This window comes from Hermetia illucens, chromosome 3 (assembly GCF_905115235.1).
Source record: "Hermetia illucens chromosome 3, iHerIll2.2.curated.20191125, whole genome shotgun sequence".
Classification (NCBI taxonomy): domain Eukaryota; kingdom Metazoa; phylum Arthropoda; class Insecta; order Diptera; family Stratiomyidae; genus Hermetia; species Hermetia illucens.
In genome coordinates, this window is record NC_051851.1 from 21,231,567 (window position 1) to 21,250,864 (window position 19,298).

Below are 19,298 nucleotides of genomic sequence, written 5' to 3' on the forward strand. Positions count from 1 at the left end.
CTGTTGAACAGTTTCTGGTACAGTAAAACTTTTAACAACTCATTGCTTTCCAGGTAGGAATTTATCTAATGTTGTCTGAATGGAGAAGGATTGTAACAGTCTTTTCCATTAATGAATGCGGGGAGCACTTTATTCCTAACTGTTGAAATTTGGGTTTCCAAACTGTTTACGGATATTATAATTTCCCGGCTAAGGGTCAATAAAACTCCAGGCTTGTTCAGAATATACCAAAATCTATTTAATCGTTAACAAAAATAGAATCTTAAACCTCATATATCTTTATTTCCCCAAATAATTGTGATGCAACTAGAGCTGTTACTTTATCCCATCGCTTGTTGCATGAATATTTTCTGTAAGAAAAAAACAAAAATTAACTTTTTTATGTAGATAATTAAAATATATTGAAAAACAAATATTTAAGATTAATAAAATTATATTCTAGCATAGAGCAATATAGTGAATCTTCTGCATTCCAGCAAGGGCTATACATAACTTTACGAATCGCCGCATTCACTACCTACGGTACTTGGTTTAAATTTGAATCCATTTAATCTAGATCAAGGGAAATTCACCTTTTTGGATAAAGTAATTTTGTTCCTAAAAGTTTAAAAGAATCTTTCATATTTCAGGTAGGCAAATTGTCGCCGAATGTAAAATTTTCAAAATTTCACTCTCGATCGCAGATGTCGCTCGCCTTATTAAAATATTGCGTGGTCCTCATATGGTCCCCACACAAAGTAATCTGGTGCGGCAGCCAAACAAACTCTTTTTCCTCTTTTTCTTCAGCCCTTGTCCTGTTCAAAAGCGGGGTTGACTCGTCGTGATCAGTTTCGCGATTTGGTTCTATCAAATGCCTGATTTGGATGCAATCTTGAGACTTTCAAATCCCCATCCAGCATATCAAGCCACCGTTGTTTCGTTGCTAACTTAACATCGGCTTCGATGTTCAGACCAATCTTGGCAAGTGAATTCTCGTTAACGCGAATTACGTGACCACACCATCGAAGACACCTCTCTCGCAATTTTTCTACGATCGATGCAACCCCGTACCGACCGCGAATATCCTCATTTCGTATGTGATCAAAACATGTCACGCCACTAGTCCAACGCAACATCTTAGTCTCCATTACTGCAATACGCAGTTCATTGTCTTTTATAGTCGGCGTTAGTTTCGTTACTCTAACCCTAGTCGTTTTTCGAATACTAGTCAGTTGAAAGTAGGGGATCTGCTCTTTTTAATTTTTTTTTCATACATGTCTAGTTTTATCTGTACCTTTCAAAATTAGAGGATATTAGAATACCAAACTGAAATAGGGCTGTCAAAGGGTAGTATAGGTCCCAAGGCGAAACGTGGATTGCTGAACCAACAATATCAGCTCTACTACCAAACCCTATATGCACCTCCATTGTGATCGCTAGGAGTTCTTTCTTAATTAAAAACTGCAGACGAAGAAGGATGAAGGCGAGTCTCCCGTGCCTAAACACGGGACAAATTCTTATGGTCCTCCAGGTTGGAGATTGGCTAGGGCTGACAACCTTACACGGAAAACCGATGTTACGAAGCCACAAAAGGAGCCTCGAACAGGATGGACTTTAAAACGACGAACACGACAACGACAACGACAACGGAATAACGATTTGTGCGTTTTTTCGTGGAACATGCGCTCCCTGTACAGACTGAACGTTGCTCAGCAGCTGGCCGATACTCTGACCCAATATAAGGTTGATGTAACAACGCTGCAAGAGATACGATGGACAGGGACTGATTTCCTGGAGAAGAACCACTACACCATATATTATAGTAGCCATCCAGTAAACCTACTTCGAGGGTTTTTTAGCCAGCCAAAATATGAAACCTGCTGTTATCGACTTTGAAAACATAAACGAACGGCTATGCACTCTGCGCTTGCGAGGCAAGTTTAGAAATATAAGCTTCAAAAGGGAGATGTACCGCAGTGCAGCAATTATAGAAGTATCACGTTGCTGACTACCATCTATAAGATATTCTCCGCTTTCTTGCTAGGTCGGATAGCCCTTACGCCTAGAACATCATTGGTCCATTCCAAAGAGGCTTCACTCCAGGCAAATCAGCATAGCCAGCGTAAAGCTGGACACGACCATGATCCTGACCAATGTGCGAGACCAGATAAAAGCAGCAGGATCACTATCGAGACTATTCAACATCAACAACGGTCTAAAACAAAGGGATGCTCTATCATAGGTCCTCTTTAATGTGACCCTAGAGAAAGTGATTCGCGATGCAAATGTCACTGCGAGAAGCACCATCCTCTTCAAGTCCACCTAACGACTGGCCTATGCTGACGATATTTACATTATGGGAAGAATAACCCGAGATCCAGATCGAGCAGGCGGCGCGAGATCTCGAGCTGCACATTAATGAAGGCAAGACGGAGTACATGGTGGCAACGTCAGCGCCAAAAACCACAGAACGAACAACATCGAATGGCACTGGTCAAAACAAGGCAATAAAGATCCTATTTAGGGTCGAAAATCCCAACCGATAACAGCTATGATGATGAGATCCGCGCACGGTTGCTGGCTGCCAACAGAACCTATTTCAGCTTACAAAAACTGTTTCGCTCGAAACGTCTCACCATAGGCTCAAAGCTCTAACTGTACAAGACTATGATCTTGTCAGTCCTTATGTATTCCTCGGAGACTTGGGTTCTTAGCAAAAAAAAATTGCGAACTCTTAGCGGCGTTCGAGAGAAGAATCCTCCAAAGAATTTTCGGCTCCCTACATGAGGATGGACGATTTCGTAGCCTACACAACGACGAAATCTATGAGCGATACCATCGCCTCCATATTTAACTAATTCGGCTGCAATTCCATCCATTCCTGGCGACTTATGATTTTTAAGCCAGTGGATTGCACGGACGGCTCCTTTTTCCGTCTGTGAAGTCACTTCTCCGCTCGACGGAGTTCGTGATAAGTCTCCGCGCGTGCCCGCGTTCTTTGAGAATGCAGCATTCTTCCGTTCCGTTTCTAGCTTACATTCATCGTCAACCCAGCCGTTCTAACTTTTTTTGCGGCAGGGGCCAAGTACCTTTGTGGCCGTATCAATAACATTCTCCCGGTGGTTGTGAAGATCATTTGTTGATGCTTCATCTCCAGGATCTCTGTTAACTGCGGTTATTGCGGCATCCATTTCCCTTTTATATCACTCTCACCTGATTGTCAGAGGGGATTGTAGGTGGTGTCGTAAGTTTGGAGCACCATGCTAACGAGATAGTGGTCCGAGTCTACATTGGTCCCCTTATATGTTCTGACATTCGTCAAGGCTGAGAGGTGGCGGCGTTGAATCAGTACGTAGTCAATTTGGTTGAAAGTGGTCCCATCTGAAGAGGCCTACGTATGTTTGTGAACCGCTTTCCGCACAAACCAGATACTTCCAACAACGATTTCGTGCGATAAAGCTAACTGAATAATGCGCAGTCCGTTATCATTGGTAGCCCTATGCAAACTATGGGAGCCTGAATACGGGCTCCGTCCCTACTTGATTGTTGAAATCTCCAAGTATGATTTTGATATCATACTTGGGACAGGCTACGAGGGCCCGCTTAACTGCCTCGTAGAAAGTTTCCTTGTGTGACTCTGCAATTTCCACTGTAGGAGCGTGAACATTTATGAGGCTTATATTTCTAAACTTGCTTCGCAAACGCAGAGTGCATAGCGTTTCGCTTATATTTTCAAAGCCGATAACAGCAGGTTTCATTTTTTGGCTGACTAAGAAACCTACTCCGAGGACATGGTTTACTGGATGGCCACTATAATATATGGTTTAGCGGCTCTTCTCCAGGAAACCGGTCCCCGTCCATCGCATCTCTTGCAACGCTGTTACAGCAGCCCTATATTGGGACAGGGTATCGGCTAGCTGCTCAGCAGCTTCATCTCTGTACAGGGAACGCACGTTGCATGAGAAAATGCGCAAATCATTATTTCTTTGTCGTTGTCGGGTTCGCCGTTGTGTAGTCCGTCCAGTCCGAGGCTCCTCCCGTGGCTTCGTAACAAGTTGTTTTCCGTGTAGGGTTGTCAACCCTACCCAATCTCCAACCTGGAGGACTAGTTGGTACAATTTGTCCCGTTTTTAGGCGAGGGATACTCGCCTCCATCCTTCTCCGTCTGCAGCTTTTCGTTAAGAAAGAGCTCCCAGGGGTCCGTGGAGGTGGAGATAGAGTTTGGTAGTAGAGTTGTTGGTGTTGGTTCCGCAGGCGTTTCCCAGGTTTTATGCTCCATCATGGGTACCAATCCTCGTTTCGCTCTGGGACCTATACTACCCTTTGACGACTTCTGAACACTTCGTCAATGTTTGGATTCTCCTTTCCTCCCTATAGGAAAATGTGTGATTCATGTAGCCTAAAAGTATGTTTACGAACCCCAGACCCAAAAGCAGGCAGCAGTTGACTGAACGAATATAGAATAAGTGAGACACAATTTTGGCGTTCATCTAAATTTTATACAAAAAACAAAAGATATAGAAACTTTTGCGCCACCCTTACGATATACAGCAGAGGGTGGGATTAATTTAATGAAGTGACCATAGAAAACTATTTAGTTTTATGTCAAAACAATCTCATTTCAAACCAAATGTCAAATCGGTCGCACAATCGTGAAAACTGGTTATTTTATGCTGCATAAAAAAATCCATCGGTAGATCGGGATAACTTGGGGATGATTCCACGTTTTTAATCAACAGTTTACAGCTTAATGATCTCATGATTTCAAATTTCTACTCAGCCACAACGATGCATAGACTATAGACTACCATTGAGACAAGACACACTTGTACAGGATGCGCAGAGCATATCTCCGCACTTCGTTTAGTCGCACACCTTCTGATGATCATTTTTTTTTTGTCGAGTCTCTTTTAGTTTCGAGTGATCTCTCCTGTCCTCTTCTTACCTGTCATCATAAAGTTGTTATTGCTCTGGAACAATATTCTTCCTATCTTACGATGTAAGGGAAAGCAATTAACAGAGACCGTCGCTGTCTTTCAAAAGCTCCATGCTTTCGTCAATGCTGCATAATTTTGTCCACAATGCGTGAATGAATCACTTAGATCCAGTGTTTATTTCGAATGAGAAATTCAACAAGTTTTGGAAAAAAAATATTTTTTCGGCCGGGGAATTCCCAGAAAATGCATTCCAAGTAGCATAACATAAGTCCAAAATAATATGTTTTCCTCATTTCGTTAATAAACAATTTTTTAAACGAAGTCTGTGCGTAGGAAATTTTGAGGGAAGCTCCCTCTTGCCGGTTGCGTGTTTGCCATTGTAGCCCAGAACAAAGCACGATAATAATAACCTAACCACTAACCAAGCCAATCCAACAAAAATAAGGCTTATCTCCTAAAATTGCGATGGTTGAAGCTTAAAAATACATGCGTACTTTCCTTAACTGTTAGAACTCTTCATAGTGGAGAAAGAATCAATCCTTTCACTTACGAAATAATTTGTAAGGAGGCAAATAATTACCAACGCAACCACCAAACTTCAGATCAAACTTAAAATTAAAAAATAGAAAATATGAAACTATTTTCTTACCTTCAATGGAGGTAAATTTTGTGTTATTTGTAATCCAAGGCTTCGCAACATAACTACAGGACTAAAGGTGGTACTATATAGCTGCTGCAATCCATGAATACCAAACATAATTGGCACATTTTTCATTAATCGTTCTCGTTCATATTTCAGCAACGCATTTTTGTCGCCTGAAAATGAAAAGACAAATATACTCCCTCTATTACTCTTGCTTGTTAACTTCTACCCTACCTATTGGATAACCACTATAAACAGCATCAGCTAGAACTTGGGTCAAACATTTAACATCACCGAAACCTAAATTGACACCCTGACCAGCCAGTGGATGGACCCGGTGAGCTGCGTCCCTATTGAAAAAAGGATAAAAATAGTATTAAAATATATTATTATATTATTAATATTATATTATTATTGGAGAATTAATTCAATACAAACCCAACTAAAGCAGCTCCTTGAGCTACATAGGAAGGAGCATGACCAAATCCTAATGGGAAACACGCACGCGATTTGTCTTTTACCGCTACTATAGCTGGAGGATATTGTCGAATTGTCTTAGCTGAACAAAATGTGCTCAATGTATCCATTAGATTTGTTGTCATTGTATCTTTTGGATAATCTTTGTACTGGAAGGATTGGAAAACAAAAAATAAAATCAGTAATTTATCTATAAAGCTGTTTTGAAATGGTCGATAGTTTGTAAGAACCAACAAGCCAATGGGGAGTTGGTGAATTGAATGGATTTATTGAGTCGCTAAGAGTAAACCTATGTATTTCCAATGCAGTAATATCATTAATTCAAAACATAATTTGGTTCTTAACGGCTTATTACGAAAAAATAGAAAAAAAAGGACTCACAAAAGCATCATTTAAAGCATCTACAAACTCTTGAGGCGGCATCGATTGAAGTTCTTTAGCTTGTGCCGGTGTATGTGTCCAAACCAAGGAGCTCGTTGTATCATTGAGTGGTAATAAAGCTACAGGTCCTGTTGGCAAAAAACGTTGCCAAGCAACTGAATTGTCGCCACTCTGGAAGGTAAATCGATTGAGAATTTAAATAAGCAAATTTTTCTCTACTCATTAAACTTACATCAGAAAGCTCCACCGTCGCAACAAGGCCCATTTGGTTGTAGTTGATAGTGAACGGTTCAATATTCATACGTTTTCGTACTAAGGAATTTATGCCATCAGCTCCAACCTGAAAATTAGAGAAGAGTATTTTCTTAACTATCTATAATTACGTAGATATACGAGACTATGAAACAGCTTCATCACATGGAAGATGCAAGTCCGGAAAAAAACAGGTTCGTTATCTAAACCACATCGATTAACTCATCACCATCATCATTAATGGCGCAACAACCGATATCCAATCTAGGCCTGCCTTAGTAAGAAATTCCAGAGATCCCGATTTTGCGTCGAGGTCCGCATGGTGTTAAAGCAGGACTTTAGAGAATAAATCTCTGCCCGGGTGAATGTTTTACGAAAAATTCGGGCTCGGGAGAAAATTATGCAAGCGAGAAACTCCAAACTCGGGAGAAACATGCTATTTCCCCCCCCCTCTCTCATCAGGTCTGGGGTACAGTAAACAAATATGAAAAGGTTTCAAAAATATATATTATAGTGAAAGAAAAAATAATAGGAAAAAACTCATACCAACATTTCAATGAGCAAAAAAAAAAATTATCGAAGCTATTTTATGTTCAGTGTCCGGATGGCTCAACGGTTAGAATGCTAGGGTATCGTAACGGTTCAAATCTCACTAGTGGCAGAGGGACTTTTATCGTAACTGTATGTCGGATTTCAGTCGACTTGAATGAATGCCTGAGTCAAATCTGTGTAATAATCACAGGCGGGCACAATACTGACCACATTTGCCCCTACAGTGTATCTTAGTTCTGTAGTGTACCGTTACGGTCTTAAAATAAGTGCGTTAACAAGCTTCAAGGCCCTAATTCAATTGGATTACCGAATTAACGATTATTATTACTTTAGATTAGCAACTAATGGACACATATGTTGAGCTGGAAGAAATAATCGGAACAAAATTCTTTTCTTGCTGTGCCGAACATAAGTTCGGCATCCTGAAAACAAAACGTCGGATCAAAAATGCACAGGCAGATCAGTAACGGTTTGTGGTTGACCAGTTGCTGGTGCTGATCTTATCTGCTTAGAACGTTTGGTGAAGACTCCTATACACCCCGAAAACTTCGAGGAGGAGATGCCAATAAAATGAGAGGTCATGCATGACAAAGATCCAGAATATTCTCCAAAACTGGTGAAAGCTCATAAAACACTTGTAGATTTCTTTAAAAAAGTCTGCGAGAAATCATAAGTATAAAAATAAGTGTGCAAGAACCATCCTGGTTGGTGGGAGTCGACCAAGATGGGAGACCTATCCCAAAAACCTAAAAAAATGACGAAATTGACCGTGAAGTTCCGCCCGCAAATATTGGAGCCCCACTGAAGTGTTTCGTCGAAACGCACTTACTCGCCTCTTTGCTAGTCAGGCTCGAGAATTTGGCTGCAGGGGGTCCTTTGAATACCTCAGCCCCTCACGCGTCATTCAACAAAACTTCACGTGTCCTAACATCGATGCAAAGGAAACTGGAAAACAAAACAAACATCGAAATGTCGCGCGAGTCTATCGAAACAAAACATGCGAGCTAGAACTACAAATAAAGAATGAACGGCTCCACCGCGTGGGCGGAGACGTAGAACTCCTGATCCGAATGCCCCGATTGAGAAGGAAAATCCCCGATGTACGCGAGGAACCAGCGTTTTTTTTTCACTTAACGAAGCGGACTTTGGGGATGATCCGCCAAGCATACTGAGCATGATGAATAGATCACCGCTGAATGCACCCGCCATGCCCCTACGCCGAGTATAAATTTTGCGGATGTTGCCAAAGAGGAGGTTCGACGAGCCATAAACAGCTCGAAGATCTGGAGAGGCTTTGACCTGGATCGGGTTTTCTGGTATAAAAAGTTTACCAGTATACACAGTCAGTTGGCCCACAGCATAAATCAAGTCATTAATCGGCTTGAAGAATTTCCTTCTTTCCTTACTTTCGTTAGTTTACCGAAGCGCAAGCAGTGCTCGATAATTCTACTTATAACATGTATTGGGAACGGCAAGTTCTGGCTGATCGTCATATAGCGCACAACATACCTGACGTGCTAGTAATGACAAGGGTAACTCCACTAGAGTTCATTTATCTTTTAAGTAGGTAGAATCGTCAGAGAACAGAACAGAATTGTTTCTATCATAAATATTGATCTTTGTTTCTGTAAAAATGTCCAAAGTTGCATGCATAATCCTTCATCAGACGTTCTTTTGCATTTAGTTCCCACTTTACACCTAGAACTGTTGATATGATCCGATACAAAGAGCTTGCCTATAGAAAATTGTATACCTAGAACGCCAAGACACAATCGCCGAGGTCAGGAGCCTTCAACACGACCGAGCAGCAAACAAAAGAACTTGAAATAGTAATGGAATACATGTGACAGACAAGAAAGGCGGTAAGTTTGAAGTACAATGCGATCATTCCCTATTTGTTTTTTTTTTTTGCATTTCGACCTGGAAAATATGGGCAACGGTTTCCTCGCCAGATGATGTCGACTCTGTCGAATCTACACTGGGGAGATCGAACCGTCCTTTATCGAGCCAGCACCCACCCAATAACAATCCCAATATATTCTAGCATTGGCATTTGCATCCATAACATTTCGCTTTGGTCAGAAACATGCGTTAGCAATGCATTTAATAAAACATAACATGATTTCAGATTTCAGATCAATATGGAAACAACAAAAAAAGGTTAATGATCATTTTTGACATGTTACGAAATTTATATATTAACCTTGAAAATATGAAAGAAGATTCTAGGGGCTTTCGGAAAGTTAAAAGGTGAGAGAAAATAGAATTGTGAAAAGGAAAACAAAAAATCATCATTTTTAAATTATTGTTCTAAAATAAGTTAATGTCGGAATGGGAAGTAGGAAACTGAAGGAGGTTAATTGAAATGTTGAAGGAAGTAGGAGAAAAATGAAATAAGATGCATGCAAGGAAATGAATATCTTGTCACAGTGAATTTCGTACAATTATCTTTTCTTACACAATTTTTGACAACTAACCCCATAAGTTCTTTATGGTGCCCTCATCCGGCGACTCCGGAGACTACTCTTAAACCCGAATGTTTTCTTAATAGGAACAGTTTCGTACCGAACTTGCCGTGTTTACGGCAGTATTATTATGATGAAAAGCCCACTCACCAACTTCGAACTTCTACCTAATCTTAACTTTCGGTCGTTCCAGCAGCTCCTTGTACTGGAGGTCAATTAGTTTCCCCGATATCATAACCAAACTAATTGGGCCATGATAAGCAATTACGTTACATACCATTACGGAACCCATTCCACAGATCATGAAAGTAATATTGAAAACCATCTAGGCCATAGCCATGCCGGTTTCATTTTCATACGACGTCGCTTGGTTGTTAGGAAAGCCTTTACGATGGGTTGAACTACCCTGGCACTAACAGAGACGCCTACATTTGCTACAATTTGCCTTGCAGTCATGGTTGAACTTTCTAGCTTTCCTAAAAAAAATCTGAGTAGATGGTTGTAAGGTAAAGAAAAAATCTTGACTGACGGTTTGGTCCAGTGCAGAAGCAATTCATCAGACGCTGCCTCACCTCTGCTCTGGGAGCAGCGTGGCCGAAAATGGCGACAGGTGGTAATCGCTCCATTTTTATATAATCGCAAATCTACACCAGATCGAAGTAATTTTTTTTTTGTTGAGGATGCTGGGAGTCCTGAGTTCGTGTCCACTAAATGACGGATCGGACCACTTGGGAAGCAATTTCCTTCCTCTCTTATGGTCCACGATTAGAGCGATTACCGCCTGTCGCCGCCACCTTCGGTCACACTGCTCCCAGGGCAGAGGTGAGGCAGCGTTTTATGAGTTGCCTCTGCCCTGGACGAAACCGTCAGTTAAGATTTTTTCTTTTCTTTTTGAACTTGGATGTTTAACCCAAAAAGAGAGGAAGTAAGTTCCTACCCAAGGGGTCCGGTGGGTCATCAAGTAGATGCAGACTCAGGACTCCCAAAATCCTCAATAAAAAAAAGGTTTTAAAGTTTAGTTTTGACATTTTTCTGTTTATATTCCCTTTTTTTTAATTAAACAAAATTACAATAGAAAATAATTCCTAAATTCAAATCTATTCCAGATAACCAAAGTCCGGATAAATCTCCGATTAACGTAAGCAAACCAATCATCCGAATAAACAAATCCTCGTCCGTAAAGTATTGATAACAATACAATTCAAAGCTTTGTACTGTACAAATCAAATCCAAATTAATAAAAATAAACACATCATAAATAACACTTCATGTTTACAACTAATAATAATTTAGAATCAAAATTACATGAATGGTACCCACAGAAAACTATTGGCGTGCCACTCCGATCTGATCCACCTGGAACCCAAATTGAGCCGAACGACCGTCCCCATTCCGTTCAAACTATAAACGGCTAATTATCATGAATGCAATTGATATCACTATTTATTTCGGTATTTTCTTTTTACGAAAAGACAAATTGGTAAATATTAAAAATAAAGAGAATCAAATGAAAAATCTTTACACATGTTAAGCATGTTAAATCAGGACATCTTCATTTCTTGAGACATATCGAGAACATAAGTGTTGCTGATGTTAATATATTGACTCATGAGATTTTTAACGTCCAAGCTGCCATGGTGCTTCGAATTAGTAATAAATTATGGGGCAACTTCGAGGTAGAGTCAGAATCATCAAAGAGTTGAGCAATTTTGTGAAGATAAGACAGATCACCAAGGTGTTCATTGCACAAGGAGCCGAAAATTATATTGAAAGGATGATCACTATCACTTGTGGTATGACTTGAATAAAAGACCAAATGGAAACGCGTATAGGATTTTTAATTCTTAGATCCAGTTAATGGAGTCCAATAAAAATATATATGCGATTACAAAGGAAGTGCAAGAAGACTTCAAGGGCCGTCCCAAGCACGTTTCAAAAAGGAATAGGGATAAGTCACTATAGTTCGAATGGCCGTCTAACATCCAGGCGTCTCAGGGAGGACCTTCAAACCTATTTGTTATTAATTTATTGCATCTTCGACAATGGAAACATTGCTGGCATAATGGCGGACTCACCGGTAACGACCTTTGACTATCGTATCAGGACACGAGTTGTTTTTTGGAATCTGCGTAGCGAAGCTGAATCACCTGGTGAATGAGCTAACGCTGGTCGACCGTTCGTGAAATGAGGCAGCTGGGTGGCGATAAGGTCGGCTCAGAGCTATTGAAGTCCCTCTGGTTGGAGCGACTCCCGGAGAGCTGCCGCGCCATCTTAGCCTGCGCGAACTCGAGGTCGCTGGAGGTGTTGTCCACCACAACCGATAAAGTTCACGAGGCGTACGCAGGCCCCATGGTCGCGGAAGTCTCAAGAGACACAAATCGGGAAGTTTATGAATTAAAGACTATGGTAGCGACACTTGCGGACGAAGTCTCGAGGGGCAGATCAGATCTTACAATATTCGATACTCTGAGCTGGTCTGCTACAGGTAAGTGGACGTGAGTCTCGGACTACGCTGAACATATTCGTGGCGGTTCGTTTTGGCGGACATTAGAACCTCCATTTTAGGCGCAGGTTTCCTGTGTCACTATGGGCTGTTGATACAAAGCTTTGTACTGATGAAGGGAGTAAGTTGCTCCCGAAATATATATTTACATAATAAAATAAAGTTGTAATTTGGAGTAAGCTACTGGTCTATCAAATTTATTTATCAGTGACTAACCGATTCGTCGTCCTGATGCCTGGGTGCGCAAGATCGTGTATTGCGTGGAATGCTTCCTTGTGAAAATCACCCGGAATAAATGGCCTGGGTCCCTTATCTGAAGTCTCGCAGAGTAAATAAGATTTTGAGCCGAAAATAAAAAATTCCTTCAATTTATATTTGGAGTTTACCTTCAGGCTTTGAAGCTTTGCGTCGTCTTTTGTGCCTCGGCGATTGCCGTATAATCGATCGCGGGAGGGATTGTGACCTCCTAGATTCGAGACAAAGTGTCAGCAGCAACATTATCTTTACCAGACACGTGTTGGATATCGAAAGCAAACTGGCTGATGAAACTCAGTTGCCGAAGTTGGCGAGGAGACACTTTGTCGGACTTCTGTTTAAGCGCGAAATTAAGGGCCTTGGGGTCCGCAAACACCGTGAACGGTATGCCCTCAACGGAGCAACGGAAGTATTTAATGCCGGCGAGTAGCTCACGATCGTAGGCGCTGTAGTTACGTTGAGCTGGATTGAGTTGTTTCGAAAAGAAGCTCAGCGATTACCAGGTTTGAATTACTCGTTGGTGAAGAGCGGCGCTTACCGCTGTGTCTGAGGCATCGACGAACACAACTAGGGGTGCATCTGGCCGAGGAAATTCGAATAGTGTAGCATCAACAAGCTGTTGTTTGAAACATCTGGATTGTGTCTGTAACCTCGCGGGAATCTTTAGTTTTGGGGCCAGACAAGTAAGCGTTGAAGATCGCTTGGTGTTGGCGGCCTTAGGTAAGAAACGACTATAGAAGTTTAACATGCCCAAAAACCTTCGTAGATCCATCACCGTGGTTGGTAGGGGAAAGTTTTTTTATAGCTGCCTGGATTTGGTTGAATGCCGTCAGGGCCGAGAAATTTCACCTGCTGCTGTAGGAATTTGCATTTTTCAACGTTAAGAATGAACGTGGCCTCCAGTAGACGTTGAAAAATGCACTCGAGATGGCCCAAGTGCTCAAATTCGGAAGAAGAGGCGACCAAAATATCATCCATGTAAACGAAACAGAAGTATAACTGTAATACGCGGCATTTCTAGCGAGTAAATTATTTGAAATAAAAAAACTTGCTTTTTCTATTCACTAGTATTTATTATTGGTCTTTCAGACACCCATATTTCGGGAGCCACTTGTTCTCGAGTCTTGTTAGCCGTGATGAAGTATTGATAACCTCATATGCTTCACACTTTGAGTTTAATATTATTAGCAAATGCCAAGAAGGTAACCTACATCAAGCACAAACGAGTCGGGACACCGGAAGCTAGACGCTTCAGGTATGAAAGGTTTTGTGTATTTCTTTTATAAAGAGATTTGAGTATGCATTTGTCCCATTAGCATGTAGCACGTAAAATATGCATATATTATGTGAAAATAGCCTCTTTCAAGTGATATTGACATTCATAGTCATGAATTTGTTGAGGAGCGACAGCTTTGGCCTAGTATAATTTTGTTAGTAATGGTGCGATTTTCACCAATTTGGTTAAATTATGCTCATGCATGTAGCCTACATTGCTGCCAAATTTTGTGATTCTAGGGTGAACTTAAGGGGGGTTTTCCTGTCAATTACTGAAAATTATAGTAATATACTATTATTAACTTTATTTGAACAGGTATCGGTATGGAGGGTATTTCGGAGCCTAGGGACCATATAGTAGCAGCCCCCTGATTTTTTTCAGATTTTTCGTTTTGGCAGTTCCTGAGAATGGGTTCGTTAAAAAAATGACCACTTTCAACCCCCCGCACTCCCCACCTTTTCAACGAAATTCAAAACTAAGACCGGCTTCGAAAAGTACTAACCGAGACCTTTAATTTGATAAACCACATGACTATATTTGATGAAAAAAAAATGTACACCCCCCTTTTGCATGTATGGGGACCCCCGCCCCCCCTTAAATTCGTCACAAAAGAATGTAACTCACTATATGCGTGAGCGTTCACAGTTCCCACCTTTCTACCAAATTTGGTGTCAACCACTATAACCGTCTCCGAGTAAAATGCGTGTGACGGACAGACAGACAGGCAGACAGACAGTAAACCGATTTTAATAAGGTTTTGTGTTTACACAAAACCTTAAAAAAGGCTGGGGAGAATTAAATTTTAATATTTCACCCGAATGTCAATTATTCTAGTTAATTTTTACGTTAGCATCTTATTTGTATGGCTTAGGATGCTATTAAGGGGGTCATCCCGTGTGTCGGGTTGGAGAAATCGATTTTTTTTTTTGCATGAATTGTATCTATATATAGCGGAGAATATGTCGGCAAAGGGATTTTCCGATATTCCGAGTCGTTCAGAAATTACAGTGTTAAACAGGTAAGGAGTTTGCAGCCGCGGCTAGAGTACTTGATGAGAAAGAGCATCGAATCTTTTTTTACCTGTTAATTTTTTACCTGAGCCTTATAAATTCGAACACAGATATAAATATAAAAAGATGGAAAACCAATCAATTGTCTAAACTTATTTGCTGTTTAGAATAAAAAGGATAATCCAGTCTAGAGTGAGCACTGAAAGGCCTTCAAACTATAGTTATATTTTGTTGTAAGTATTGTGCTCTTTGTGTGTTCAGTGATTTTTTTAAATGGATCGTAGGAAAGGAGATCGCTTTAACATTCAACGTCATGCTCGCACTAAAAAAACGAGTATTTCATGGGAATCGATACTTATCAGAGAAAAAAAAGGACTTCGCATCAACATCAGCAAAGAAACTTTTAGCAAGCATGAACATGGATGTTCCAATTGCGACAAGTTTTGTATATTGTATATTGGATTTTTCTGGAGTTTTCTCCGGTATTTCTGCAAATAATAAAATAGACGTAATAGTAGAAAAGGAATGCGTAGGACATGTCGAGAAAAGAATGGAAACGCGGCTTAGAAATGCAAAGAAGAATCACAAAGGCATTGGTGGAAAAGGGGCCGGAAAACTTAGTGATAAGGTTATTAACGACCTCACTACATTTTTTGGGCTAGTTATTCGTCGACACGCAAATTCGATAGAAGGAATGAAGCAAAAAATTTGGGCAACTTTCTTCCATAAATGTTCTAGAGACGAAAATCCACAGCATCAAAATTGTCCAGCAGGCGAGGAGAGTTGGTGCAAATGGCGCAAAGCGGAAGCTAAAGGAGAACTGGATAGTTTCCACCACGAGAAGACAGCTTTGACTGAAGAAGTTCAAACAGTCATCAAACCAATCTACGAAGATTTGTCACGAGATGATCTCTTGAACAGATGTTTAGGAGCAGAGACCCAGAGTAGCAATGAGTCGTTAATTATTTTCAATGAAGGATTCAATGGCATTCTCAAAATCCTAGTGACAATGGGATGTCAAGTTGGTCACATATGTAAGGTTTATGTCGACCGCCGTAATGAAGCGCGAATTTGGCGGTCCGAACGACGATCGACTGACCTCGCTAAAAGAGCCAGAATTGAAACCAGAGAGCAACAATCGGCCTTACAAGACTTTTTTGAAGAAACGGAGGGTGCTCTCTATGGACCAGGTATAGCAGATTACTGGTGAGTTAAAATTTTACTGTTGATAATCACATTTAAATTTTCAAATGCGTTTTTCTCGAAACTGCATCTTGAAAATCGGCTGCCACCATAGCTCAAAAACTATCCAACCGAATTCTTTGAAATTTTCACGACTTCTTTAATACATATTTCTACGGTCCGCAAACTAGGATAATTGCAATCGGACGGGTCGTTTTTTTTATTCATAAAAAAAGCCGTAAAAAAACACCAAAATTCAAAAAATTAAGTTTAAAAGCCCACCAAAAATTTACCTTTTAATATTTTCTAATTATCCTAGTTTGCGGACCGTGGAATACTGTCCACATTAAAATGCCGTTTCGTTTTTTTTCTCAGATGAACACAGCGCCCTCCTCCTTAGATTTCACATAAGTGTTTTACACAAAATCTTAAAAACGGCTGCAGATAAGTAGATTCTTTATAAATGCGACTTTAATATTTCACGCGAATGTCAATTATTTCCGTTAATTATAACGTCAGCATCTTATTTGCATGGCTTCGTAACCAGTTAATTCGTGTGAAATTGCTAAGTTTGAACTGCGATAACTTTGGCATTAATGGCCAGATTTCCATGAAATACGAAATATTGTCCTCTATGCTGGTACAAAATTCGGAAGTCCTAGGATGAATTTAAGGGGGGTTTTCAGTAAATTTCTAAAAGTTAGTAATATACTATTAGTAAGTTTATTTGAGCAGATATTGGAATGTGACATATTTTGAGGCCTAGATTTCATCCCTGTTTTTTTTCGGATTTTTGGGATGAGTAGTTTCCGAAAATGAGTCCTGTTTCACTTTAAGTGCATACATTTTGACTCCTTACTCACGCAGTTGCAATTCACGCCAAAACTAATGTCAGTTTCGGAAAGTAGCTCGATTTCTACTTTCTACTTTCATCTGATACCCTACACGACTATATCCAGTGAAAAAAAATGTTGATTCCCCCCTTTGCATGTATGGGGAGCCCCCTTTAAAGTCCACCTAAATTTATGCCAGTCGCTGTATTGTTTTACACAAAACCTTAAAAAAAATACAAAAAAAAGAAGTTTAAAAATATTGTTTCCTCCCCTTAAAAGCTCTGGTAAGGCATACATATTTATACACTCATCTTATCAGTAAATAATTAAGTAAATATTATTGTTTTATCTAAGTCAAGTCAAAGAGGACAGAAAAGCTGAGTTCATTTGAAACTTTCGTTGAATAAACATCTCTGAACGAGAATGCCTTTAACTTTTATCTTTATCAACAAGTGATGCAACACCCATTTCTAAAAGAAACTTTATTGGATAGGGGGATTAATGAGCTAGACAATTCAAGCTGATGAAAGCAATTATAAGCAATAGAATAGCGTAAATCTGTGTGATTGCAAAATTCCATCATCAACACCCTCCAATCATGGTGCAACAAAATCCAGCTTCCAAAGTGTTAAATTCAACGTACAACTTTTCTCTTGTACGATTAAATGTTTAACGTTCCCAGACGATCATTGTTAAATATATCTTCTCCCGCAGATCCAGCTGGATGATATCTATCACATCACATAGGCGCAAAATACTTCTGCTTATGCTTCATCAAATTTTCTACCCATTTCGAATAAAAGTGTATCTTACACTTAGTTTGCGAGATACAATCGGTATGAGCACTTCGGAAATTCAAGAACAAATCAAATTCGGCCGTACGTGCGGAAACAGTTCAATTGTGAAAAAGTTTTTGAATTAATTTTTTCAATCGAATACGCTCAGTTAAAAATAGAAAAAAAAGTGTATAAAATAAATAAAAATATATTTTTAGTTTGTTTATTTAAAATTAAACTATTTATTTCGTTAGTGGCATTTGACAACGCGGCTAATCATCGTCTTAAAGTTCAATATGATCTTGGATCGTTTGGTGAATAATAATTGAGTGTCGTCTGTGTTGGAAGGAAAATAAATTTAAACAAAAGAATTCGGAAGTAAACAACAACTGAGAATGTTATTTCCCAGGAAAAATTTAATTCATTGTGAAAAATGTAAACCCCTTGGGAAAAAATCACTATTTTGTGAATAAACAAAAAATTGTGTTTAATTACGGAAAAACCGGAGAATCAATGAATCTTATTTTCTCATTTTAATCCTTCGTCAGAACAGTGCCTCAAGTTTAAAGTAATAAACAAACAGAAATTCACAAAAACCAGCTGCAATTGCGCAAAAAAAAATGTGTACTCAGAGTGCAGTTGAAATTTTTTGAAAAAAAAGTTTCCGTTTATCTGAAACGTTAAAATTTAAAAATTGTTATGCCTTTCAACTACTATACTTTTCCAAGCTTTCTGAAAAGCATTTTCACAGAGAAATTAGAAACACTAGATTCTTTCTTCGGCAGTTTGTACCCTTGTCAGGAGTTATTGTAATATTCAATACACTTCTCTATTAATGAACCCCCTCCACAGAGCTCTGTCTGTGAATCTAAAGAGCAACTCGTATCTTATTTTTTAAAAGATGATCGAAAAGACTTCAGAAGCCGGATTTAGGTTGATAAATTTAGGGCAAAAATTGTGGCTTTCCATTCAAATCCCAAACAATTTTCATCTACGAATTGGAGAGATTTTCTTGAGAAAATACTTGACCCAACTAAATTAAGTAAATTGATTAGATTTATCAGGAAGTTCGCAGGAATTTCCTGGATTTCAGTCCCGCTGAAGGAGATGATTATTGATCTGTGGTCACCCCCTTAGAAGCGTCCATTATAAAAGATTATGAAGCGGAAACAAAGGCTCATTCGTACTAAAAATTTAAAATAGAAATCACTAAACTATGTAAATATCCCACGCATAATAAGTTAATCCGTGAAGGCTGTTTAGATTTTTTTTTCATTTTCATTTTTATCTGACAGAAATATCTTTTGTCTAATGTATATTTTATGTTTTCTTAAAGATCACATTTTGCGGTAGTTTAGAAATATTTAAAATTTGATTATTTGATTTTATTTCGGGATATATTCAGATGAGTAGAAATTAAGTATCAAACCGAAAAGATTGACGCATGGTTATGCATTAGCGCGGTTCTAGATTTGTTTATACCGTTTTCTTGATTTTGTGCAAAAATTTAAAGCAATTGGATGCTTTTTGAAATTAGTTCAATATCTTGATGGCTGTGGTAGTCAAGCTTTTTGAAGACCTCTCAATCTCGTTACCCCGGATTCAAATCCCAGTCGTCATGGATGATTGTGTTCGGCTTTGTGCTATCCCGCTACTGTAGGCTTACCACTTGCACAACATTAGGTGTGATAATAATGAAACTGGAGTACAGTCTGTGTAAATGTCCTATACTCCAGAAGGAAGTGGACGGGGTGCATACAATAAAGCCAGTCCATCC

General features: G+C 39.5%; 1 protein-coding gene across 1 annotated transcript in view; it reads right to left on the reverse strand.

The window, feature by feature from the left end:
- Positions 1-213: 213 nt before the first annotated feature.
- LOC119651456 (ubiquinone biosynthesis monooxygenase COQ6, mitochondrial) overlaps positions 214-19,298 on the reverse strand; it is a 53,894-nt gene continuing 34,809 nt past the window's right edge. Inside the window, exons 4-9 of the mRNA XM_038055061.1 lie at positions 6,650-6,757; positions 6,418-6,588; positions 5,998-6,185; positions 5,794-5,909; positions 5,566-5,732; positions 214-350 (exon numbers count right to left, since the gene is read on the reverse strand). Coding sequence (XP_037910989.1) covers positions 321-350; positions 5,566-5,732; positions 5,794-5,909; positions 5,998-6,185; positions 6,418-6,588; positions 6,650-6,757 — 780 coding nt within the window. The 3' untranslated portion in view covers positions 214-320. The remainder of the gene's footprint in view (positions 351-5,565; positions 5,733-5,793; positions 5,910-5,997; positions 6,186-6,417; positions 6,589-6,649; positions 6,758-19,298) is intronic.